This window comes from Nerophis ophidion, linkage group LG07, assembly GCF_033978795.1.
Source record: "Nerophis ophidion isolate RoL-2023_Sa linkage group LG07, RoL_Noph_v1.0, whole genome shotgun sequence".
In the NCBI taxonomy this organism is placed as follows: Eukaryota; Metazoa; Chordata; class Actinopteri; order Syngnathiformes; family Syngnathidae; genus Nerophis; species Nerophis ophidion.
The window spans coordinates 16,612,409-16,639,104 of record NC_084617.1 but is presented as its reverse complement, the minus strand read 5'-3'; the positions used below and the strand labels follow the sequence as shown (position 1 = coordinate 16,639,104).

The window sequence follows — 26,696 nt, the reverse complement described above, 5'->3', positions numbered from 1 at the left end:
GTCGAAGCGGGTTGAAAATAAAGTAGGGATGTGTTGTTTTGGTGGGTATAACATCTTTAGACAATAAGTATTGTACCACACTACACTAAATACTGCGTACTCTATAAAGCAAACGGTCCTTGATTCAGCTCTCCAGGCTGGACCAGTAAAGGTACTGAAAAACATCACAGGCAGCGCCTTATTGTACAAAACATTTGTTGTGCTTTCATTTTTCCCTTGTCGGTTGCACATGCGTCATCATAGCAATGTGTAAAATCGGCAGTTATGTCATTAATAAGGGTGCTCAAAAAAATGTATTTACATCCAAATCGGGATTTTTATTTATTCTGATTCTAAATCGATTTATAATTTTCGAAAGTTGATTAAGAGCTAATTTTTTTTTTAGAATAAATATTTCAAATAAAAAACATTAAACAACTATTATTTTTATTAATATTATTATTGAAACTGTTGCTTTTATTCATTTTGGATTTTCCTTTTTTTAGTATTGTATTTATTAAGTATTGTATGTCAATCAATCAGTCAATCAAAGTTTATTCATATAGCCCTTAATCGCAAGCGTCTCGTCATCCTCGTCTCAGATCCCACCCAAATCAGGGCGAGAAAAAACTCAATTACATTGAGAAACCTTGGAGGGTACCGCAGATGTGGGGACCCCCCTCCCTGGGCGACCAGTGCAATGGATGTTTATGTGTATATTTATGTGTATGTCTTCTCAAAATGTCTATTCTAAGTATTGTAAAGTTGGAGTTGAGGTTGCTCCATTTTCTTTAATGTAATAATAATATAATAGTAATATTCTGTGATTTTTGTAAATGCAATTTCAAAAACACATTTATAAAAAGAGCTTTTTAGGCCAACACTATGCATGTAAGTTGTACTTTAACAGCCAAGAGGAGCTTCTATAACCTGTTTTAAAAACTTTTACTATAATTTATATACCAAACAATATATTAAGAGAGTTGAGTTAACCTATTGTTACGATAACAATCTACAAGATTAATATAGGTTACTTCTCTTTCTTCGCCTCCATTTTTCGGTATTCTTTTTTTTAATCTCTAGTTATTACGTATATGTATTGTTGCATTTGAACAACTGTATTGTTGATAAGAGAGGAAAATTACTGGCATTGTTCATTATCAATAGCGCTATTTCTATTGGTATTTGTATCGCTCCATTTGTAGTGTAAAAATGCTCATTGTCATTTCTGTATTATTATTCATTTCGCTAGTTGCTTCTTTGCTGTCACTTTTACCATCATATTTGTACATATCGTATGTGCTGATGTTGCTCTGTTGTTGTTGTTGTTGTTATTATTGTGTTTGCTGTTGTTGTTTGTGTCTCTGTGTCTAATACCCATCTTTTCCCCACTATTTCCCCCTCTGTCTTCCTTTTTTTCTCATTCTATCCCCTCCTGCTGCGGCCCGGCTGCACCAAGTGATAATATAAATACATTTAATAAAGTCAAATACAAATAAGGCAACAAGAGAAGTATCTTACACTTCTCCTTTGTAAAGGAAATCTGAACAGCCACTATGGGCATCTACATCAACTATATGATTTGCCTGAGAAGCTGGAGAGGACAAAAGAAAAAAAAGACTTGAGTTGAATCGAGAATTGTCACCCCAAGAATCGGAATCCAATCGTGAGGTGTTTAAAGATTCCTACCTCTGGTCAATACCACAGCAAACTTTTATCCATACCCTTAGCACTTTCCTAAAAATATATACTAGCGGTATATATTGTTCTTATTATTATTTTTAGGTTTTATTTAAGGATTTTTGTTATGTTATGTTTCATTTAAGAACAATTATAGCTGTCTACACAAAAGTTAAGCTAATTTATGCTTTGTTCACTTAATTTACCCAAAATGAACCAAACCGCAACCTGATAACCGAGCTATGTACCAAACAGATAATAGTTACCAAAACACAGTGTTTGTAAAATTGCTTTGGAAAAAGTAATTAATTAAAGTTACTTGTTACTTTACCACAAAAGTAATTGAATTGCTCACTGAATTATTCTTGAATAAATGTAATTAATAGGGGTGTCAATTTTTATTTTAATGAATCTCGATTCTTATTTATAACAATTCTTAATTCATTAAAAAAAAATCGATATACTGTGTACACAGTATATAAGTGTGACGTAAAAGAGCGCACACTCAGACTAACATTTTAGCTCAACTGTGTTTCTTAGCTTGGCAGCGACACTCCTTTGAATCTTTTCACTGGATTGTGTTTGCCGTAGTTAATAAAAAAGATTGAATGCACTTTGATGGCTGCCTTTCCTCCCTGTACACAAACAAGGTATCAAGACGATTACAAGCTTAGACTTAGACAAACTTTAATGATCCACAAGGGAAATCGTCATGACAATCACTGATTTCCATCCATCCATCCATTTTCTACCGCTTGTCCCGTTCGGGGTCGCGGGGGGTGCTGGAGCCTACCTCAGCTGCATTCGGGCGGAAGGTGGGGTACACCCTGGACAAGTCGCTACCTCATCACAGGGCCAACATAGATAGACAGACAACATTCACACTCACATTCACACACTAGTGAGCACAGTATGTCCATCATGTCCTCATGTGTCATGTCTTTTAATTTTTTCGGACCATAATGTGCAATAATGTTATATGTATATGAGTACTGTATATATATTCATATGTATGCATATATGCATCTGTGTGGATATATATACATATATATAGATACATCTCTTATTTATATCTTTTTTTACTATTTATATTACCATATTGTATATGCACCTTGGGGGATCTGCTTCAATTTGATTGTTCTTTGAACCTGTTCACTGCAATAATGACAATAAAACTCTATTCTATTCTATTTTAGGGACAATTTAGTGTTGCCAATCAACCTACCTGATTTGTTGTTCATTATTTCCTCATAGTAGTCGGAATCTGTGTATGTCTGCACTTAGCCTACACGTTGTTTTAGTGTGGTGCTGGTTGTTGTGTTCATCAGTAAAAACGTATTTCTTTCATTAAACTTGCTGTGCTTGTGAGATTTTCTTGTTGACATACAACCACATCAAAAGTAGGGCAATACGTAACATCAAACTTATTGGTAACGTACGTAAAAGTAAATAATATGATTACTCGTTGCTAGTAAAAGTAACGTCGTTAGTAACACCGTTATTATTTAATTTCGGTTTTCCCGACACTGCCGATACACCCCTAAAAACTACCCTGATAGACCACTCTACATCCATCTTGCAATGAAAGACAATAGCAGCATTGAAGGCAGGAGCGGCATTTTTCCGCACGAAACACCAAAAAAGTCACCCGCTAATTTGCAGCCTGGATCTGTTGAGAGACGAACTAAGTACAGAGTGCAAAAGCGCTTCTGCTGCCTGCCTCCTCTTGTTTTACCAATAAAATACTTATGTTGCGTCGGAGCAATGACAGCTTTTTTTTGGACTCTTGCCTTGCTACTTTTACAAAAAAGTCAATGGGGAATAGTTTCAGTTTAAGGTGATTAAACGTGTCTAAGCCTGTCGCCGTCGGCCGTCTGTGTTCATGTAAGAAGCAAATATGTGCTCCGACGCACAGCGAGTGATGCCTCCAGGTTGACTTTCTGCACTTTATCGGCCTGAATGGTGGGTGCAAGTGTGTGTGTGGAGGCGGGGAGCTCATCCGCAAGTCAGCTGGTTTGAGCAGACTCCATGCCGACGGGAAGTGAGGTTTATGATGCAAAGGCCGACGGTGCCTGTCAGGTGATACCTGCGCAGTAGAATCTGAGATTTTTCTCAGAATCATAGACACAAGTCTGGACTTGCCTGGTAGCAGTTGCCAACCCCATAGCCTGAACATTTGCAGGCCAAACAAACTCTGGAATCTGCCTGTTTTCATTGTGATCATTCCTTTTCATCCATCCAAAAAAGGGTCAAATTAATATACAGGATATACACTGTACAAAATGAGTATTTCAGACAACAGCGGATTAAGGTCAATTAACGATTCAGCAATAGCAGCTGTGCATATTTTCCGTTTTCTTACCAAAACTATGCAATATGAGATAATAAAGCGACTTAAAGGCCTACTGAAACCAACTACTACCAACCACGCAATCTGATAGTTTATATATCAATGATGAAATCTTAACATTGCAACACATGCCAATATGGCCTTTTTAGTTTACTAAATTGCAATTTTAAATTTCCCGCGAAGTATCCTGTTGAAAACGTCGCGGAATGATGACACGTATGATGACTCGTGCGCGTGACGTCACCGGTTGTAGCGGACATTTTCTTCCAGCACCGATCACGGCTAAAAGTCGTCTGCTTTAATCGCATAGTTACACAGTATTCTGGACATCTGTTTTGCTAAATCTTTTGCAATTTGTTCAATTAATAATGGAGACTACTAAGAAGAGAGATGCTGGTGGAAAGCGGTGTATTGCGGCCAGCTGTAGCAAAACAAACAAAGCCGGTGTTTCTTTGTTTACATTCCTTAAAGATGACGGTGAAGCTTTAATTTGGAACAGAGAGGTCAAGCGAACATGGTTCTCTACCACATGTCAACCGGCAGGTTTCGGTGAGAAAATTGTGGTCATAAGTCGGCTCTTACCGTAGACATTGGCGGAGCTTGTGTCGTTCCTCCTGCAGCTGTCAAAGAGGCAGCTGCGACTCTCTTAGCTCCTCCGTGGCTTCCCTCAGAGACACTGGCGGTCACCACACCCCTCCGACTTTCAGGTACGACTATATAATCTCACTAAAACACTAGTAACACAATAAGCAGATAAGGGATTTTCCAGAATTATCCTAGTAAATGTGTTTGATAACATCTGAATTGCTCCCACTGCCCTCGTCTTTTTTTTCTTTCTTCTAGTCCTTCACTCTAACTTTCTTCATCCACAAATCTTTCATCCTCGCTCAAATTAATGGGGAAATCGTCACTTTCTCGGTCCGAATTGCTCTTGCTGCTGGTGGCTATGATTACAAACAATGTGAGGATGTGAGGAGCCCTACAACCCGTGACGTCACGCGCACATCGTCTGCTACTTCCGGTACAGGCAAGGCTTTTATTATTAGCGACCAAAAGTTGCGAACCTTATTGTCGATGTTCTCTACTAAATCCTTTCAGCAAACATTTGGCAATATGATCAAGTATGACACATAGAATGCACCTGCTATCCCCGTTTGAATAAGAAAATCTCATTTCAGTAGGCCTTTAATATACAGGATATACGAAATTAGTATTTCAGACAACAGCGGACTAAGGTCAATTAACGGTTCAGCAATCTCAGCAGTGCATATTTGCCGTTTTCTTATCAAAAAAATGCAATATGAGATAATAGAGCTACTTAACAACAAGACGTAGGTGTAAGATAACGATTCAAAACTAGCAGCGAGGTGAACACATGAAATATGACTCGTCAAAGTTTTGGTAATTACAACAAGGATGTAGACGCATTAAAGTGGAGGAATGCATGCACCCTCTTGGGGCAGCTAGCCAGGATAACCCAGGGCCCTGCGGAGTAGCAGAGCCGCCTACCACTACTAGTCGCTTTAGAGGGAGATGAAGCAACACCAGCCTGATGACCAAAATAAAGACCTACTCTAACCAGGGTCCTGTATTCTCTAGGGAAATAATGTTATGACACCCATTGAGCCTTACGAGACAACCAAGGAAACAAAAGAGGTTTAAGAGGGAAAGGACATCAAAAAGTAACACAGAATGACGCGGACACACAATAGGGAGAGGAAGCTTACCGATGAAGGGGATGGATGCCAGCGAGTCATCCTCGAGGGACAGCGGGACAAGGCTGCCATTTGCCTTACATGGCACTGTCTCTCCCGAGGAGCTGGAGGCGGGTGCTGAGTCTGGGGGCTCCGGAGAAAACAAGGAGGGCTCCAGGCCGTCCATCGGGAGTGCGTAGTGGGGGTGCCGCATGCCGTGGGCGTTCCGCCGTCCGCTGGGAGGCTTCTGCCGCATTACCACTTCCTGGGTCTGCGCCACAACCACCTCCGCCGTTGACCCTCGCTCCCTCTCGTGGTTGGTGGGCCTGTATGCTCTGTCCTGGGATTCAGGCGAGGTGAGGAGGGGGGCGGGTGAGGTGGCCGGTGCACCCTCTGGCGGGCTGGTGTTCCAGTTGAGGTGGGGGCCAGAGTACGAAGGGTCTCTGAAAGATTGGGCTTGCTGCATGATGCGGCCCGTCTTACGATAGAAAGAGGGGCTATAGCTGCGGTAGCCAACAGGCTGGTCGTCCATGCTCTGGCCTGAAGGAAGTCGTCGATTCTTTGGGGGCGCCTGCTGGGGGTGTTTGGAGTTTGGCTGTGAGTGTCGAGGCATCTGGGGTGCTTGTTTTGCATGGTACTGACCCCCATGCTTTTGGTGGAGATCTGTCCTTGGGGGTGGCTTGGGAGGCTGGTTCCACCGCTCACACCGAGGCGAGACCAGTCCAGCTGCAGCTCGGTCTAACATCTCTAAAGAGCGTCCGTGACGATCATACTGTCCCAGCAGATTTTCAGAGCGAGTCCTAGTGTAATTCGAGGCAGGATGTCCCCTATCTGGACCCCACTCCCCATATGACCAGTAGGGCTCTCCATGTGGCCCTGGTCCCGACTGCTGAAGTAACAGCAGAGTGTCCTGGGAGGCGCTGTGAGGCCAGCCGTCTGCTAGCTGCTGACGCTGCTGCCTCCTGGTGTCGTTGAGTCGGTCCTGGGAGTAGCTGCGCTGGCGCGTCTGCGTGTTGCGTCCCCCAGAGCGCTCAGGGACTTGGTTGTAGTACCACTCCGACAGCGCCTGTTGGCAGCGTTCAGGGCGTCCGTGACTGAGGTGGGGCAACGGCGGGCTGGTCCAAGCCGGGCTGCTTGACTTGCGAGTATGGGCCTGCGTGGAGCTGGCCGCATGGTGGTTGGGGTAGTGGACCTGCAGGGGGCTTGATAAAGGGCCTCCTGAAGATGAGGAGGACGAGTACGAGCGTCCCCTAGTTTGCCCTTGAGGCTGCTGGCCCGTCATACCATACTGGATCTCCTCTGTGCGGTGGGCTGGGCTGCTGTGCCCCATGCCGCCAAGATCTCCCAAATGCCCGTCCTGCCAATTGGCAGGGCTGCACACAGTAGAACGGTTGTCCAGAGGTGACGAGGGACTGGGGGAACCGGGCCAGCGACTCCAATTATCCAGCTGGTTTTGGCCCATGGGGGCAGGTGGCGGTGCCCCTGCAGGTGACGTGGTCTTGCTGCAGGGATAGCACAGGGGCGGCGGCGGCGGGAGGTTCTCAGCTCCCCCCAAAAAGGGCTCGTTGCCGGTCAGGTAGGCATCCTGGGAATAGGCCTGGAAGAGGAAGGCACGGCAGGTGAAGCAGCTTCCACAGGTGTGTTTTTTTTACGCACCGTAAACAAGTTTGACAACAACTATTAAATCCGCCTTTTGCTGCAAACCGGAGCTTAAAATGGGAACGGGCTCTCAGTTTGGTCTGTCTCCAGGGCTCCAAACACAAACATAAACACACACGCAAGCCGAGGCAAAACACAAACAGGCACTTATAACGACTACTTACATTGCCGCGGTGGAATCTTAGGAATTATTTGGAAAAAGCTTAAAGAAGACGTTCTTGGAATCTTAAAAACAGAAACACCTGTGGAGGAACAAGTAGACGTGTCTTCACTGAAATCTTCCTCCTTGTATGCACTTTGTGTTGGATGTGTCCAATCTTTTCTACTGTTGTTATTATTACAGCGCTTGCTCTCTTGATGTTATTTTCTCCTCTCCTTCAAGACTTCTCTCTCTCTCGCTCGCCTTTGCTTCACTCCACCCAGTGGGAGTGTGGAGGGAGGCGCCCTAGCAGTGATGTCACGCGAGGAATGCAGTTGTTGATGCAGACGTAGAAATACTCCAATCATTGACTTTTGACATGTTTAGGCTCTCATTGGAGACGTGCTTCAAGGCACGCGCGGGAAGCCAACCTGACATGTTTTGGCAGGTGGCGCGCTCTGGTGAGCGGACATAAAGCGTCAAATATGTTTGTTTGGTCATCAAAACACAGAGCAGGAGAATTCTGAGTCATTTTCCCGACTAAGCCTGCACACATTTATTTTTTTCTAAAAGTATCCATCCAGATTGAGGTGAGATTCAATTTCTAATTGTTAGTGATTTCCACACATTAATTTATTTGTGGCAGCCTGCCACGGATAAATTAGGGCCACAAAGAATACGTTTTTCTCTACCGGTAAGAATCCTTTATGTTTGTTTATGCGTGGACTCTTTTTTTTAAATCTTTTACTTTGAAAGTATAACTTCCGGCGTCCCTTTGTCACGATCATTGCGTTCTATCAGTGCAGAGGTCTTGTTCATTTTATAACGCTTTCGAGCTACCTATTATGCCAAACCAACTTTTCCTGCCTCTTGGCACCTGTTTTCGTGAATTGGGGATCTGCATAAGTCCTGAAAATGTGAAATCAAACCATGGCAGGGATGTTTATAAAACAGTCTTGCCTTCCTTCATACTTCCTCCAAACGAGCCGCTTGGAATTTTCCCAACCTGTGATGTTTTTACCAATTGTGATGTCAGCGGCTATCTCTATATACGGTAGAGATTTCCTCAAAGATACTTGTGCAAGTCCGCCATTTTATGTCTGAAGCTGTAGTCAATAAGCTCCTTATTTTACTCTATTCTCTTGTTATGGGGCAGACTGGCTCGTACATGCACATACATCCTCCTTTGTTACAAAGTCGCTTATAGTTCCAACTTATATCTGTCAGGATACTCCATATGGAAGCGCTAACAACTACAACACGCCTGACGGAGAGAAGACGCTGTCGAAGTGGAGCCACATAAATAGACTTCCCACAAAATGACGCATCCTGAAGAGACGGTCAGAAAGCGGCTTGAAGACAATCTGTCAAAACATTCTTTGCAACATTTCAGCTACAGAACCACCATTACATGTGAGTTAGACCACAAGGAAGTGTTTAAAAAATTTACAAAAAAATTCATGATATGACCACTTTTGGAAAATACTGTATATTCAAATTAATAAATGCATTAAGAAAGATTAATGGCTTCTTTTAAGTGTGCGTGATGTTTTATTGATGTTAATGTTTTGATATCATTATAATTCTGCTATGAGGTGGCGACTTTTCCATGGTGTACACCGCCTTCCGCCCTATTGTAGCTGAGATAGGCACCATCGCCCCCCGCGACCCAGAAAGTGAATAAGCGGTAGAAAATGGATGGATCATTATGATTGGAATGAGCGTGTAACAATCATTCCAGTGTAATATACATTTTTAGCAATACAATTTGGATTCACATTTTCTGTAGAAATATGCAGGTCTTGTCCCAACACTCAGATGAGACCTATGCAAATGTTTTTTCAGATTACTCGAACATCGGCCACTACATTGGACTTTTATGGATGAGTAAACAGATTAATAGGTTCTTGAAACAGTCCCTGTGTTGGATCTCATTAAATAATAGTGAGGATTGAGTGTTTTGGGAAGAGTAATGTATGGTTGATAAGTTTAAAAAAAAAAGACATACTCACACTTACCAACTGAAGCACGTCTTCATCTTTTGGCATAATGGAAAGCTCCAGCACACACTCGCTGTTTGAAGAGGGGGGAGTCGTTAGTAAACATCAAATTATCCATTCATATTTCTGTAGGTGGATGTATGAGAAACTTCTATTTTTACAGGATCAGCAGTTCAGTTGCAAACCCAGACACCTAATGGACAAGGCATTAGCCTCCCAAGCTGGAAATTGTGGGTGCTAGTCCCATTTGGGTTGTGCACACAAACTAGTTTCATGCTGCAGCATCAGCTAATAATCTTATTTAATGAATATTAAACATAACAAGCAGAGAAATAATTATGCAAAAAAATTCCCCTGTTCATGCTTCGCTACCTTCCCAAGCAGTTAATTGCACATCAAAACACATTCTGCTCCATGGCTGTGTAGAACACAAAGCTTCAGACAGCTCCCTTCAGAAGCGTTAACCGTGTGTGTCATATCAATGCTCAAAGTGCTCACACGCTTCAGCAGATTTTAAGAGACAAGGAGGTCGTACCTGTTTTGGATGAGGGCGATCACCTGGGAATACGTTTTTCCCAGTACGCTCTCCCCGTTCACTTTTACCAGACGATCCCCTTGGGAACAAAAATGCACGGTTATTCACCACTACGTAAAGTTGACCTCTAAATATCATCTTTAATACTTTCACACAAGTGAATTATACTCATTTTCATTGAGGGCCACATCGCAGTCATGGCTGCCCTTCATATCGTGAATAATACATGAATATAAATGTATGGGATTTGCCTCATGATGTAATTATACAATTGCCTATTCATTTAATAAATTTAAAAAATTTAAGCACCGTAAAAAAATTATATTTAGATTTTACTGTAAAAAGGAAGCTCGGTTGCCAGAATTTTTTATAGAATTTACGATGATTTTTACAGCATATGATAGTGAATGGAAAAAACGATACCACTGTTTTATTGGTGTATTACCGCAAATTAAAACATGCTATCACTGTTTTTAATGGTAAAATCTATGGTTTTTGTTTTTAAAGTGTTTTACTGTAAATGGAAAAATGGTACCACTGTCTTTTTACGGTAAAATCTACGTTTGTTAGTTTTTTAATGGTAATCGGTAAATGCTACCTTTTTTTTTTTACTCTAACATCCACGGTTGTTTTTCCCGTGTATTACTGTATATGTAAAAAAAGAACCATTATTTTTTTTACACTAACATATATAGTGGTTGTTTTTAAGGTGTATTTCTGTGCAAAAATTATATCACTTCTTTTACGGTAAAATCTGTGATTGTTTTTACAGAGAATTACTGTAAATGGGAAAACAGTACCACTGTTTTAAACTGTAAAATTGTGTTTGCTATATTTTTATTGGAGTATATGGACAAACGGTACCATTATTTTTTTTACACAAACATTTACGGTTGTTTTTTCTACAGTGTATCACTGAAAGTGGAAAAACAATATCACTTTTTTTTTTTAAACTGACATCTAAGGTCATTGTTTTTAACGCAGATTAATATAAATGGAAAAACGGTACCACTGTTTTTCTGGGTAAAATCTACAGGTATTGTCTTATGGTGTATTACCGTAAATAAAAAAAACAGTCTGTGCATTGAAAACATGACATAAGTAAAGAATTATTGTGACAAGATTGACAAATGTATTTGTACTGCAGTGTTAAGTTCTCCCCAATTCTTAACAATTCATCTTAACAAGATGTTTTTTGGACAATTATATGCTTCCGACACTCTAGGGAGTTTATCCGTGCACAAAGCAGTGCCCATAAAGGCATGTTTGGGTGACTTTGGTGTGGCAGAATGAGAAGAAGGGACGGCGTGGCGCAGTGGGAGAGTGGCCGTGCGCAACCCAAGGGTCCCTGGTTCAATCCCCACCTAGTACCAACCTCGTCACGTCCGTTGTGTCCTGAGCAAGACACTTCACCCTTGCTCTTGATGGGTGTTGGTTAGCGCCTTGCATGGCAGCCCCCTCCATCAGTGTGTGAATGTGTGTGTGAATGGGTAAAATGTGGAAGTAGTGTCAAAGCGCTTTGAGTACTTTGAAAGTAGAAAAGCGCTATACAAGTACAACCCATTTATCATTTAACATCAGTGACTTTCTAAAAATGGGCTTTTGCAATCATTTGTGGTACTTTGCGGTGCATCTCAGTTCGCCTTCGGTGCTGTTGGTTCATGTGTGCAACCTCGACGTCAAAGCTTCCAGTGTTAATATTTGAGTGGGCCCCGGGCTCCTCTGTGGTGGAAAAGTTGGGCCGCGAGATTAAAAAGGTTACATACCCTTGCATTAAATGAATGTATAAAAATACATTTAAAAAACAATTATAATAATCTAAAAATGAAAAAAAGTTATTCTTTTAAAGAAGGATCAGGTTTTGGACATGCGAAAGAGCTGAGCCTCTTGTGAACCAAGTATGAGCGGTTAGATAACAGCTGTGTGCAGTGTGCGCTGACATGGCTCCATGCAGTCGGAAGTGCAAACAAAGAGCGTGTTTGCATACGCTAATAACATACGACTTTCTGAAAGGGGACACTTGGCGTGCCGGCGCAGCGCACGAGTACTCATTTCCTTTGTCAGAAAGCTCCTCCTGCCTTCCTCGGGCTGCTCGACTCGACAGGACAAGTTGTCCCGCCGTGTGACAGATCTGCAGAGTTGTCATACTGGTATTCATCGCATCACCTAACACGAGATCCCCGCTCTCAGCTGATTTAAGCACATGGGGAAGCAGGGTGTTCTCCTCACCTGTGCACAAGCCCGCCTGGTGTGCCGGACCTTTCTCTCGCACATTTTTCACAAATATGGTGTCCATGGGCTCCAGTCTTCCCTTCTGGAACCCTGTGACAAAAGCCAATGAAACCAGATGAGCAAACATATGCGTCCAGGCTGCTCGGTGCATAATCAAATACAGTAAATGTATTCTCTGAGTCATGAGAGTCCAAACAAGGGGAGTCGAAATTGACACATTTTAGGTGGACTTCTGCAATATGTCCTGTAGGGGGCGCAAAGATGCTGCAGAGTGGAAGTAATGCCTCCAATAGTGTCTTCGTCCATCATCCTGTACACACTAATAATTAATACTTGATGGAAGATAACTCACCCTTTCCATTGCCGTTCTCCTCATCCTGCCAACAGAAGAATAAAAGATGCAAGTCAGACTAAAACTGCTATAACAATTCATTATCATCCCAAGTTTTCTCTTTCAAATTACAACACTTTTTTCCACCCAAACAGAAGCGCTACAATGCTAAAATGGTTTTATAGTGAACAACAAGACGGATTACGTATGCTTTTACTGCCTCACTTTTCCTTTCAAATTTCAAAATGATTAAATTTAGACAAGATGACAAGTGCTCGCGATGACATCATACAGTCAGTGAAGCACACACGCGCGCACACACACACACACACACACACACACACACACACACACACACACACGCACACATCCAAGCTGAGTGGACAGTTTGGGGTTAGGAAAACGTGGGCTGACGGCCGCCCGGCTTTAGGCCTCGCTGAGTGGGCTCATTCCTGCACTCTGCACACAATGCCACGGGGTGGGTGGGGGCTTAGGAGCCACAGAAAGAAGAGTTGCTGGTCCCCAAACTGCCATATACTAGAGATCGTACACCGTGGATTCTGAACCACTGGAGTCCACAGACCGACACAAGACAGCGGGGGTAATGCTTTTAGGGCCTGATTTACTAAGCTCCTAACAACAGGAGCTGCGCTAAACATCCATCAATCCATCCATTTTCTACCACTTGTCCCTTTCAGGGTGCGGGGGGTGCTGGAGCCTATCTCAGCTTCCTTTGTGTTAAAGGCGGGGTACAACCTGGACAAGTCGCCACCTCATCTCGGGGCCAACACAGATAGACAGACAACATTCACATTAACAGCGTTTGCAATATATAAAATAGCGTGTACTATTAGTGGGCATGTGATTTAGTTACACTGCATGTAAAGTGGTGCTGACCGCCTTAATTAAATGAGGATTTTGCGAGTATCATGCCACGGATCATTTAATACGCATTCATTTTACCTGTGGCTAGCTTTTCAAACATGCAGGAGACATCTTCCACTTTTTATTGTCATTTTAGACAGTCCAAATTGCATCTACAATAAAAAACACTTTTTTTCAAGTGGGCTCGCGGGAGAGAGGCTGCATTTACTGTGCTCAAGAAGCGAAGAAATGCATACTTCAAGACGTTTTTTTCATATGGGAGATATATTAACAACATATATTATAAACAAAAAGACGAATGGCATTAAAAAAAACAAAAAACGCCAGCAGACACAAAAATATTAATTAGAATTGTTTTATTCGGCCAGTACGTCACCCAGCATGTAGTTATAAAATTAGAAAAGAATGTTGCAGAAAAGAACATATGCGTAATATATTTTATTTCTGACACACTATGCCAATATTTTGACACACACACATATGACAGAGAATTATCTGTCAATCATTTTGTCTTTGCAGCCCGAGCACCGAGCGTGGGTCAGTTTGCACGTACTTTTCAGACGTGCTAAATAAAACGCTAAACAGTGCTTGAAAAATGGGGGTGAGTGCTCGTCACATGATATATTTTCATCTTCTCCTCCCAGTATTGTGGGTGTTTTAATGATCAGCATATATTTTGCATATCAATGAAGACAGAGACGCAAAGTGGATTGCAATCACTGAACAGATGCAATCCACTTTGCACACGTTTAGTAGATCAGCTCTGCATGTGCTATCAAGTTTGCATGTGTTTTAGTACACGCTAACCTTAAGTAAATCAGGCCCTTAGTGTATTGTGGTAATGTAAAGATAGTGTTACATTTGTTTAGAAATTGGGTTCTACCTGTACATTTGAAAATCCAAAGTCTTTTTTAAGGAGAAGTCATTTTCTAACCCAATCTCCTAACTATAAACCAATTCAAATAAAATGTGCAGTTTTTCAGATGATATCATCAAACCATGTTTAATCCAGATCTGATCGAGACTTGGCAGCAATGTAAAATAAAATAAAAAATTTAGAAGTTTAGACCGAATCTGATTGGATCTGGTGATTTGTGTATTTTTTAGGGCTGTCAAAATTAACGAGTTAACTCACGTGACCAATCACAAACAATTGTTTCATAAATCGTGAACAAAATTAGATTAATCATGCAATCTATTTTGACCGTTCAAACACTTTTCCTTTAATGGCTTAACAGTCAGTTATCAGATCAATGCATACGTCAGTACAAAAATGAGTGCGGAGACTCCAAATCTGACTCCAACATACAGCCTGAAAAAAACTTTTGATAAAACCTTTACCAAATTTTGTGAAAATAATGACATGCACCAAGAAGGAGCTTTTATAACATTGAGAGAATCGGTTTTAATCATGTTGAATTTGAGAATCGTTTTTAAATCAAATAGTCAACTCAGGAATCAGATCGAATCGTTAGGATTCCCAAGATTCAAACTCCTAGAATTCAGCATTAACATAAACACTTTTAGTCCTTACATTATACATAATCCTATTTTTTACACTCTTTATATACACTGGGAAAAACTCACAATCTCATTAAGTTTACAGTATATTTCTAATTTCTAATCAAAATATCTAAGTAAACTTAAGACAAGTCACAATTTCCTGAATAGTATTTTTTTAGTGAGACTTAAGAACTTGAGACAATGGATCTTCTAAGGTTCAAAAAAACTAATTGTGAGCATCACAAGTTTGTTTTATGACACAAAACTTCACAATACTAGTAAGTATAGCTAATATTAAGTTTTATTTGCTCATTTCAAGACCACTTTTAGGTTTTTAAAGCTTAAATATAATGTCGTATTTCAAAAAATCGGTTACCAACACAATTTCACTTGTTCCATTGGCCGATTTTTTTGCTCATTCAAGCAAAAATAACTCGATTTTTTTTTAATTTATCAAGAGCGGCATTTTTTCCAGTACAGATGTGTACTGTATTTTTTAGATCCTCTGATATGTCAGGTGGTAAATATTTCAACTTTGGGGGAGGTCTGCACAAAGAGCCCCAAAGAGCTTGATCGTGTTTAGCGTATTCCCATCGTGGGTCATCCCTCTGTCTCCAATTGTCCACAAACAAACCACCATTGTGACCCTGGAGGGCAGAACCAGAGCCAAAAATCCTAGCATTAGTGGGCCTATTGTCCCGTGGTTGTCAGCCTGATAGTGCCTGGCTATGAGCGGCACCAAACCCAAGACAACGACTCTCGCTTTTATTCTGCAGCTGGTGAGCGAAGAGGTGGTAGAATAACACTAATAAAAACAATAATAACAATAACAACAATAACAAAAGCAATAATAATAATAGTAATAATAATGGAGGCTTTGTTTTCAGCTGCTTCACTTTCACATCTGGAGACGTTTCAACCCCCGCTTCTACACCTCAAACCACTCAACTCGCAGTCGAGCTCGATCAAATCGAATGGTTGAGCTTCTCCACCGCTGCTGATATTATTCAGCGGTTTGCTGAACCTCTACTTCAGGACAATTAGCTTTATCTGTGAAGTGCATAGAGCTCAGACGTAGGTTTAACCGGGTAAGAAACAAGGCTTCTGCTGCTGGGATGAAATGGAGAACATGTGTGCTAACAAAAATAAACATGGGCAAAGGTGCAATTGTTCTTAAGCATAAACTCTGGTAGCCAAGCACGTTTAACACCTTCACATTTGGTTATTTTCAGGCAAATTATTCACTGCTGTCATTGTTAGAGGTCCTAGAATATCGTACACCAATGAGCGTGGAGCCCTAAGAAAACAAGTATTGTTATACGAAAAGATGCAGAGAGGAATAATTGAATTATCGTCAAAATATTGTCTATTAAAAATTGTAGGTGTAATATGCATAACTGGTGTATTGTAACAAGGGAGTTCAGCATGTGTGTCATATCGGTTCAGCATAATCATTTTCCTTTATCTGTTTTAAATTGAGAACAAATACTTTTAGTTTTATGGTAACTTAAATAAATGGTTTGATGCTGTTATCTGCAAAGAATCCATCAAACGACATTGTGTCACAAGTCAGTTCCCCCAACATTTTCCAGCAGGGGGATGCTTCGAAAAGACATGCTTTTGTGTAATTGCCCATTTTGTAAGTACAATGCTGTTTATTGTACTCATATCAGTGTTTCTTCATGTGTATAACTACATTTAGAATGCATTTTATACTTTTGAGTATCAGAAATAGGCATTTTTGTAAGGTGTGTTTGAAAGTAACCCCGGCAAATGGCAGGGAGCAAATGAATTTTTGATTGATTGATACTTTTATTAGTAGATTTCACAGTACAGTACATATTCCGTACAATTGATGACTAAATGGTAACACCCGAATAAGTTTTTCAACTTGGTTTAAGTCGGGGTCCTCGTTAATCAATTCATGGTACAAATATATACTATAAGCATAATACAGTCATCACACAAGTCAATCATCAGAGTGTATACATTGAATTATTTACATTATTTACAATCCGGGGGGTGGGAGTTGGAGGGGGTTAGGGCGGGGGGTGTTTAGGTTTGGTTGATATCAGCACTTCAGTCATCAACAATTATATCATCTGAGAAATGGACATTGAATATATACAATATACATTTGATTATTTACATTTGATTATTTACAGTCCGGGGAGGTAGGATGTGGTGGGGAGGGTGTTAGTCTAGTGTTGTAGTTGCCTGAAGGTGTTCTTTTAGTGCGGTTTTGAAGGACGATAGAGATGCACTTTCTTTTACACCTGTTGGAAGTGCATTCCATATTGATGTGGCATAGAAGGAGAATGAGTTAAGACCTTTGTTAAATCGGAATATGGGTTTGACATGATTTGTGGAGCTCCCCCTGGTGTTGTGGTTATGGCGGTCATTTACGGTATGGAAGTAGTTTGACATGTACTTTGGTATCAGGGAGGTGTAGTGAATTTTATAGACTAGGCTCAGAGCAAGTTTTTTACTCTGTCCTCCACCATGAGCTAGCCCATTTTGGAGAATTAGGTGGGAGTGAGGTGTGATCTGGGGTGGAGGTCTAGAAGTAACCTGCATAGCTTGTTCTGGGATTTTTGGAGTCTAGACTTGAGGGTTTTTGAGGTGCTGGGGTACCAGGAGGTGCATGCGTGATAGAGAAAGGGTTGAATGAGAGTCAACTTTCCCTTGAGGTACTTGTCCTCTATCGGTCTCGTGCCATGTATTTAGCCTTAGATGGAATAACCATAACCCTACCGTTATCATTAGCAAACGCTTACCCCTAATCCGAAACCCAACGCTAATCCTAACCTTAACCCTATTGTTTTCATTTGCTAATCCTTACCCTTACATCAGTGGTTCTCAATTATTTTCTGTCATGTGCCCCCACGGGACAGACATTTTTTCACGCCACCCTTGAAGTCAATGTCTATTTTTAATCGGTACTGTATGTGTCAAAATAGTTCTTTAGTAACCATAAATATGCTATTACGTCATTGCGTCTCACGCCCCCTTTGCCCCAACACCTCATGGTGCTCCCGAATCACTGCATTAAACAGTCTGTTTGAAACTTGCTCACAATTAAATGTTTCTAGGGGACAGCATTTTGCATGCCCCTCCTCAAGTTTAGGTTTATTCATCTATCTGTATGTGTCAAGATATATGCTATCACGCTATTGCACCTCACGCCTCCCCACATGAATCTCGGCACCCCCAAATATTTGAGAAACACTGCCTTACATAACCTTTTAAACCTTGGGTTACTTTGCGATGCACACCCCTGGTATGTAGTCTGTGTGATACAATAATCTTAGTTGAATTATTTGCACAGCATGCTAATACTCCCACAGAGACCAGGTCAGGATTCGGACCTGTCATGAACTGGCCTGTTTGGTGTAAACGTGGCATTATCAGCCCCCTGGGACTCACCTTGAGGTTAGTGTGCAGGGCGGACTCTGGAGGGTAAACAATAAAGTGGCGCAAGGTGAAGCCAAAACCCTGAGAGTTCTTGCGGAGGACCAGCGTCCGGGGGCCTTTCCAAGGTGCGCTGAGGCCCTCCCTCCCCGGCCTGGACGCCATCGGCGGCCGAGGGTTGTCGGCGGTCGACGAGAGACCATCCCTCCGCCCTTTCGCCTGTGGACATAAAAAAGATGGAGGGGCTTTAACCACCAGATTCTCACAAGTTTGCAAACATGCAAGAAGTGGTTCCGTCCCTCAACGGGCCAGGGTTGGGGGCAGTCCGAACAACACTGACCTTGGGTTTATCACCAGTGAGTTTTTCCCGCACGCATTCCCACCCTCTCTCTAAATATCTCATTCCGAAAAGGCAGAGTAAACAAGCCGGGCTGACAGACACACGTGAGAACTCGCACCCTCGCGCTGCCCTGACGACCCACATCTGTCACTCAAGCGCCGTCACCTGACCAAACAGGGAGCAGGGATAAACACCTCGGAGTCCGCTAGGAGGCCAAGGTCTATACAACTCAATTAACTGCTGTGGCACGCTGATCATTAAAGCCACAAAACTGAATTCACTGAACGTTGAATACATTTAAATGACACCTGCAGACCACATAAGTCCGCCAGACTGGGTTGCTGCATGTTAACTAATTAATTCATCTTACAACAGTCACAAAGGTGGTCATTCATTGATGCACATCATAGTTCCAGAAAGGTACGAAAGAGCATTAAGTACTCTGATGTATTGTGTTTTATTTGTGACTAATACTTAAAGGAGAACTGCACCTTTTGGGGGGGGATATTGCCTATCCTTCACAATCCTTATGTAAGACAAAATACATGTTTTAATCTTTTATGCATTCTTAACCTTAAATAAACCCTAGCAAAAGTCAGCTAACAATGGTGCCAATGGGAGTTGCTCTATTCCGCATATAAAGCGCTCTAAAAAAACATACAAATGCCTCCATCATATTTCATATGCACAAGCAGGGTTTCCACTACATGTATACGATCGTGGAGCAAAGCCACGGCAAGATTAATGCTGCCACACCTTCAAAATAAGTAATTTTTTTGACAATGAACACACTTTTTTTTAACATAAAAACAAATTCAGATTTAGATTTAGATTTATTGGTCCCCGTTGGGGAAATTCATATTGACTGCCGTACATTTAAACATATAGTCATTACACATCACAAAACAAAAATAACAAAAAGACATCAAACATGACCAACACATTTACAGACTTGTCAGACAGGTCGGCCGGGCCTGCTGTTAAGGGCGGCTATAGCTGCAGGGATAAGGCTTTTCCTGAGGAATTTAAGTGATGTATTGTTTGAATGTCTAATAATTAGTCTATTACTTATATACTATTGGCTATAATAAGTTTGAAAAACAGCTCAAATATCATAAAAACATTCCCCATTGATTTAATTGAAAAATAAAATAAAAAGTGCATATAAATCACCTGTCAGAAGCCAGTCAGCTGGTTGCGCACGGAAACGGAGTTGAGACCAAAGTAAAGTAAGAAAGTTGAAAAGTATTTTAAGCTAATTACTGCATTTCTTGTTCAAACCACGGTAAATTACCCTAAATATTTTGACATTACTACAGACAATAACGTCTAACTTCACGGCGTGAGCGCCTTCGAACCTGCGCTTGGACATCGCTGCGTGGAGTGTGCATTAGTCCCCATACTGTGTGGGTTTTGTTCAGGCATTCCAGTTTTCTCAGATGATTGTGATTCTGATTATATAAGAATTTATTATTATCATTAATAGCATTATTAATAATTACTAACACAAATATTTATTTTTTAATATACATAAAACATTTGTTTAGCCTGCAACTCAGATTATGTCATATATGATGTCATATTGACCACGGCCCAAGCCACGCCCCCACTGCCAAGTATACAGTATATAGTAACAGGCACGTTCATAATAACATGTAATATTTACATATTTTGCTAATTATAAGCATACAGTGGCGTGCTAGTTTCACAGACACATCACATTTCCCTTCAACAACAACAAACCCACGAATCATGGCAGACTTTATTGAGAGCCAGCAACGATTACTTTGGGACAGTTACAAGTTTTAGAAGCTGTGTGCTAAACTGATTCATCGTTAGTGAAACACCAAGCATCATGCAGCAGTATTGCTAAGTGCAACAAGAAATACAAACTACAAACATATAAAAATAACAATGTCTGCTCTCACTGGGATACCTACTGAATGTTCATATCTTCCCGTTTAGATGAATAATAATATAAACCTCACGAAAGGTTAAAAAAAAGTAGCATTAAACAAGCGTCTTTTTGTGTCTTTCTCGCCATCTCTGTGTCTAAGTTGGATGTCAAAGTTGACCACAAACGTCTACTGTACAAGTGAGATGCACGATTTGTAATCTAGAAATAACTTTCACCAATTCTGGGGCAATGCAGCAGCTCACCAGGCTCAATATATCAATATAGCAGCATAAACTAGTTTGCTCTCTTTAATCACAACGTCAATTTTTTTTCTGCATTAGATCTTATAATAAAAAACTGTTTAGTTACTGTTCAGGTACATTCAGATGTAAATGGCCTATTCTTGGCGGTTTTTGGATGTTTTTGAAATGGCTTTAAAGGCCTGGACTAGTGTACTCCCATTAGCTGCATTGTTAGCCACCTCGTGCTTGCCGTACTTAACAACTTAGAAAAACATGTTTTCTTGTCTTACATAGGGATTGTAGATGATAGGCTAAAATCCATAAAAGCGCAATTCCCTTTTAAAAATGTTACTTTTCTAAAGATGAAAAAGATAGAACCAGCTTTGTGGTTAGAGTGCCCGCCCTGAAATCGGTAGATTGTGAGTTCAAACCCCGGCCGAGTCATACCAAAAACTATAAAAATGGGACCCATTGCCTCCCTGCTTGGCACTCAGCATCAAGGGTTGGAAATGGGGGTTAAATCACCAAAATGATTCCCGAGCGTGGCCACCGCTGCTGCTCACTGCTCCCCTGTAATGGGTCAAATGCAGAGGACAATTTCACTACACCTAGAGTGTGTGTGACTATCAGTGGTACATTTAATTTGCCTTTAAATTAGCTTTTTGCCGCATTACTTCTCTTCTTCGTCTGTTATGAATGACTACAATATACGATCTATTTGGGTTAGGGGGCCTTAACCGTGTCAACGAACGCCTGTGTTTGGTCAAAACATCAACATGTATCCCTCACACATAGCAGACATGTATGCTAAATTACACACACACACACACACACACACACACACACACACACACACACACACACACACACACACACACACACACACAGGTTTTGACCTGGCAGGCTAGTCAGCAACAAGCGTCCACGCTGCAACAGGAAGTGTCAAACTTTAGGCAGGAAGTGTGGCTAGCGTTAACAGGGCAGGATAACCAGATGCTCCTAAAAATACCCAACACTCCTTTGCTGCTCTGTCTTCCCTCAATTCGCTGGCTCTTTTTTTTAACCTATTCTTCCTTTCATGACATGGAAATCCTTCTCATTTGAGGTTTATCACACCTTTTCTCCGTCTTCTTCCATTTTTACAAACAAAACAGAGGTAAATGATTCAGGAAAGTTGTTCCTTAAAGGCCTACTGAAACCCACTACTACCGACCACACAGTCTGATAGTTTACATATCAATGATGAAATATTAACATTGCAACACATGCCAATACGGCCAATACGGGTTAGTTTATCAAATTGCAATTTTTAATTTCGCGCAGAAGTATCCAGCTGAAACGTCGCGGTATGATGACGCGTGAACGTGACGTCCCGCATTGTAGAGGACATTTTGTTCCAGCACCGTTCCCAGCAATAAGTCGTCTGTTTTCATCGCATAATTCCATAGTATTCTGGATCTCTGTGTTGCTGAATCTTTTGCAATTTGTTCAATGAATAATGCAGACGTCAAAGAAGAAAGCTGTAGGTGGGAAGCGGTGTATTGCGCCCGCCTTTAGCAACACAAACACAGCTGGTGTTTCATTGTTTACATTCCCGAAAGATGACGGTGAAGGTTTACTATGGAACAGAGCGGTCAAGCGAACACGGTTGGATTGGACCACACACACAAAGTACAGTGTATTATTCAGCGATCATTTCGAAAGATCGTGTTTCGAAGAGGGTCCCGTCGACTGGTGCTGAAGAAAGGTGCGGGGCCTACCTCCAGGTTGTACAGGTACGACCGTATAATCTCACTAAAACACTAGTAACACAATAAGCAGATAAGGGATTTTCCAGAATTATCCTTGTAAATTTGTCTAATATCTGAATTGCTCCCACTGTATAGTCTTTTTTGTTTTTTCTCTCTATTCCTTCACTCTCACTTTCCTCATCCACGAATCTTTCATCCTCGCTAAAATTAATGGGGAAATCGTCGCTTTCTCGGTCCGAATCGCTCTCACTGCTGGTGGCCATGATTGTAAACAATGTTCAGATGTGAGGAGCAACACAACCCGTGACGTCACGCGCATATCGTCTGCTACTTCCGGTACAGGCAAGGCTTTTTAATCAGAACCAAAAGTTGGGAACTTTATCGTCGATGTTCTCTACTACATCCTTTCAGCAAAAATATGGCAATATCGCGAAATGATCAAGTATGACACATAGAATGGACCTGCTATCCCCGTTTAAATAAGGAAATCTCATTTCAGTAGGCCTTTAAGATTAAGAATGAGAAGTAATATTTTGCTGATTTTAATCAAGGTTTTTTTAGGAAGCACTTCAGAATTGTTTTGCTTGTTTTTGTAGGGCCTCCAAAATGTCAGTTGGCCTGTGAAGCCATGCTACTTCAAAAAGGGCAATGTAAATAACAAGCATTGGGACATTTTAAAACCTAGACTAGTTTTTGGTTCTCCGGTTCAAAACAAGGTGGTACCGAAGACAGTGTGTTGTGTTTTTTTCATTTCAATCTCTCAATTTAGCTGTGCTAGCGACTACCTCATTCTAGGTCACGACTCCATCCATCCATTTTTCTAACGCTTGTCCCTTTTTGGGGTAGCGTGGGGTGCTGGAGCCTATCTCAGCTACAATCGGACGAAAGACAGCGTACACCCTGGACAAGTCACCACCTCATCACAGAGCCAACACAGATAGACAGACAACATTCACACTCACATTCATACACTAGGGCCAATTTACTGTTGCCAATCAACCTATCCTCAGGTGCATGTCTTTGGAAGTGGGAAGAAGCCGGAGTACCCGGAGGGAACCCACACAGTCACGGGGAGAACATGCAAACTCCACACTGAAAGATCCCGAGCCCGGGATTGAACTCAGGACTACTCAGGACCTTCGTATTGTGAGGCATATGCAATAACCCCTGTACCGCCGTGCTGCCCTAGGTTACGACTCATTTATGCAAAACGAAATGAAAACGAAAATAATAGAAATTATGGAAATCTTGACCTGCTTTCTGGTTTTCCAGTTTGAAGGGAAGTTGGTACAAAAGAAGGTGTGTTGCCTTGTTTTCTTTCCGAAGCTCAGAAACAACAACTCGCTAATGCAGCGGTGCAAATTACTTCCTCAGGCTAGCTCCCAAATAATTTATTCAAAATTGACCTTATGCAAAGATGGAGTCTATTTAAAATATGATAAGAAGTATGAAACTCCTGACTCGGTTTGGGGCACTACTAAAGGCAGTATGTTTTTTTTGGGAGGGGGGAACAAGAATTGGCTAATGTAACTATGCTAATTCTTTGCTCAGGCTAACTTATGACTCATTTAGTACAAAAATTAGGGACTAATTGTCATAAATTACCAAATTTAAGGAGGCATTATCGTTATTTATTAGGTCTCTGAATCTTTGGGCACCTAACATTTTGATCCAATCCCGATTTGTGGGGTGACGGTTCAACTCAAAATCGATTCTTAATTCAACCCGAATCTTGCCATGTATTGTTTGGTATAATAATTACAATTAAACAAGGAGATGGCTTAAAAACATCTATTTAAAAATTGTTCTAAAAAAATATATATATAAAAATGAAAAAATAAATAAAAAAGAACAATATTTTAATACATTTTTGAAAATTATGAATTCATTCAGAATCGGGATGAATAAGAATTGTAATTTGGTGTGCACCCTTATTATTTACGATCGTAAGGAGATAAAAACTTCAATCAGTTCACAATATGATAGCTGACATCAGTACTGTAGATATCGCCCGTATAGGTGCAATATTTTGTCTTCACATGTTCACAGTTGACATGTTGTAAGCTATCGCTTTGCGGTGCTATGTATTTGTTTTGTGCACTTTATAAAGATGTCTGGAAGGAAGACAATGGCGGCGGCACAGGTGGTTGTCAAGTGAATGATGAAGCATTGAAAAAAGGCCAAAAGGAAGGGAAGCAGGGTGAAAGCAAAAAGACAAATTCCTCGGAGGGAGCGGTTTGGTCGGGGCAAGTTGGGACAGGGACGCTAACAGAGAGAGTGAATGATAGGATGAAGAGAAGAAGAGGAAGAAGAAGGGGTTGAGGAGAAGTATCGGGCTTTGGCGAGGAACATGCTCCAGCACGCTGGTTTCAACCACATGGCCCCTCCCAGCGCTGGGAATACCAAAGCCTGTGATTACCCCAAACACACCATGGGCTCAAGCTGTTTCCTCCTCGGCCGGTCTGCTGGACCTCACAGGACACCATCCAGCGCTCGCCAACCCGACCCCTGGCCCCTGAAGCCAGGCCAGCTGCTGGGTGGTACCGTACCTGTCACCTGGCAATGACCAGTCTGTCTGCTCGCACACAAAAACGACGCAGAAGTCCCCCCCTTTGTTTAACCAAACAGGCATTTGGAAAGTTCTCTGTGGTTTTCTGTTTAAACTTGACGTCCTACGCAGGCTTAGCGCGGAGAAATCTCACTACTGTTACAAAGAAGAGCTTTCCTAACACCAACATGTCCACGCTGAACTTTCCTCTTGTTGTCCTCCAGTTGCAGGAAATCCAATCCAAAAAGGAAGCCATTAAAAGCCGCAAAAAACGGCCAAGCTAGCATTAAGTGCTTGGCACAAGACAACTTCCTGCTTCCACGAGGCTTACGGACAATTCCTGTCCGGATTTTAATAAGAATGTGCGACATGACATGAAGGTTGACGTGAGCAGATTTCTTACTTAAAAATTATTACTAACCACATCTGTGGACACAAGAAAAATACTTGGGTGCCTTTTAGCAACACTGTTTTAAGCTATTAACAACCTGCCTAAAACCTATGAAAAATGTCTTAAAAGTTACTATTTTTTGAAAAAAGGTACTAGTTTGCAAACAACCCGAGACGACAAACAGTTGATACGTGACAATATCAATTTAAATCGCAATAAAAACTTAATCGATATCGATAAAAAATGTTTTTGATAAAGCGTTTAATACATTTTTCTTCTATGTCGGAAGAAAGCAGAAATTGCGGAACAAGGTGGGTTGCATGAACAAAGGCACTCGCTCTCTGGTAACAGAGCAACACAGGAAGTGATCACTGATTAGTGGGAGTGGCACGCTAACAGCCAATCAGGTAACAGAATCAATAATCTTGTTCATTAGCGCCATCTCGCATCTTTGCATGGAGTGGAATACAAACTAAAAATATGATAGAGAGAAAAATTGTGGATAAAACAGGAAAAGGAAAAATCACCTCAACAGCATGGCAGTTTTTTTTGTTGTTTTTTTCAAACAGGGACCGTAGTCAGACGGAATGAGGACTTGTAAATAAGGCAAGGTGCTCGTCCCCGCCAAGACTGGTAATACCACACCATATTAGTTGCGCTTAACCTTTAGAACACAGCTGTAACTTTCTGGCAGTAAACCTGCAGAAAATAGTCCTTCCCGGGTTTCTCTATGTTTACATTTTTATACGTTGCATTATTTTGTTACACTGGATTTAGTATTTCTTACATATTCCTTAGTTTTGCACCCTCATTTTAGGAGGTTATTGTTTAGTTGGTTTTGTTGATTATAGTTTACATTGATTGTTTGTTTTCCATGGTTGTGTTGACATTTCATTTCCTTTCTGCCTTGATAGCTGAGGGGATTATAATGAAAGGAAGGTTACATTTTAAATAAAAATGTTTATATTTAATATACATTTCTCCTCGTAGGTAATAAAAAATATAAATAATTATTGATATTGACCAATATAAAACACTTACATGGCCCAAACTAGGCCCAAACCTAGCTTGTAATGTTGTTTTTTGTTTTAAATAACCTTTCATACTGTTGAGCCAACATTGTTTTAAC

At 41.2% G+C, this 26,696-nt stretch overlaps 1 protein-coding gene across 9 annotated transcripts in view; it reads right to left on the bottom strand.

Annotated features, from left to right (window-relative positions):
* arhgap23a (Rho GTPase activating protein 23a) overlaps positions 1 to 26,696 on the bottom strand; it is a 158,098-nt gene that overhangs the window by 37,120 nt on the left and 94,282 nt on the right. For 7 of the 9 annotated variants that reach the window (XM_061905464.1, XM_061905462.1, XM_061905457.1 and 4 more), the window contains exons 2-7: positions 18,414 to 18,617; positions 12,621 to 12,645; positions 12,266 to 12,358; positions 10,037 to 10,115; positions 9,514 to 9,574; positions 5,737 to 7,300 (exon numbers count right to left, since the gene is read on the bottom strand). In XM_061905464.1, the coding sequence (XP_061761448.1) occupies positions 5,737 to 7,300; positions 9,514 to 9,574; positions 10,037 to 10,115; positions 12,266 to 12,358; positions 12,621 to 12,645; positions 18,414 to 18,617 (2,026 nt within the window). Of the gene's footprint in view, positions 1 to 5,736; positions 7,301 to 7,526; positions 7,853 to 9,513; positions 9,575 to 10,036; positions 10,116 to 12,265; positions 12,359 to 12,620; positions 12,646 to 18,413; positions 18,618 to 26,696 lie in introns of those variants that run through there. The other 2 variants (XM_061905458.1, XM_061905465.1) reach the window with 2 other exon arrangements.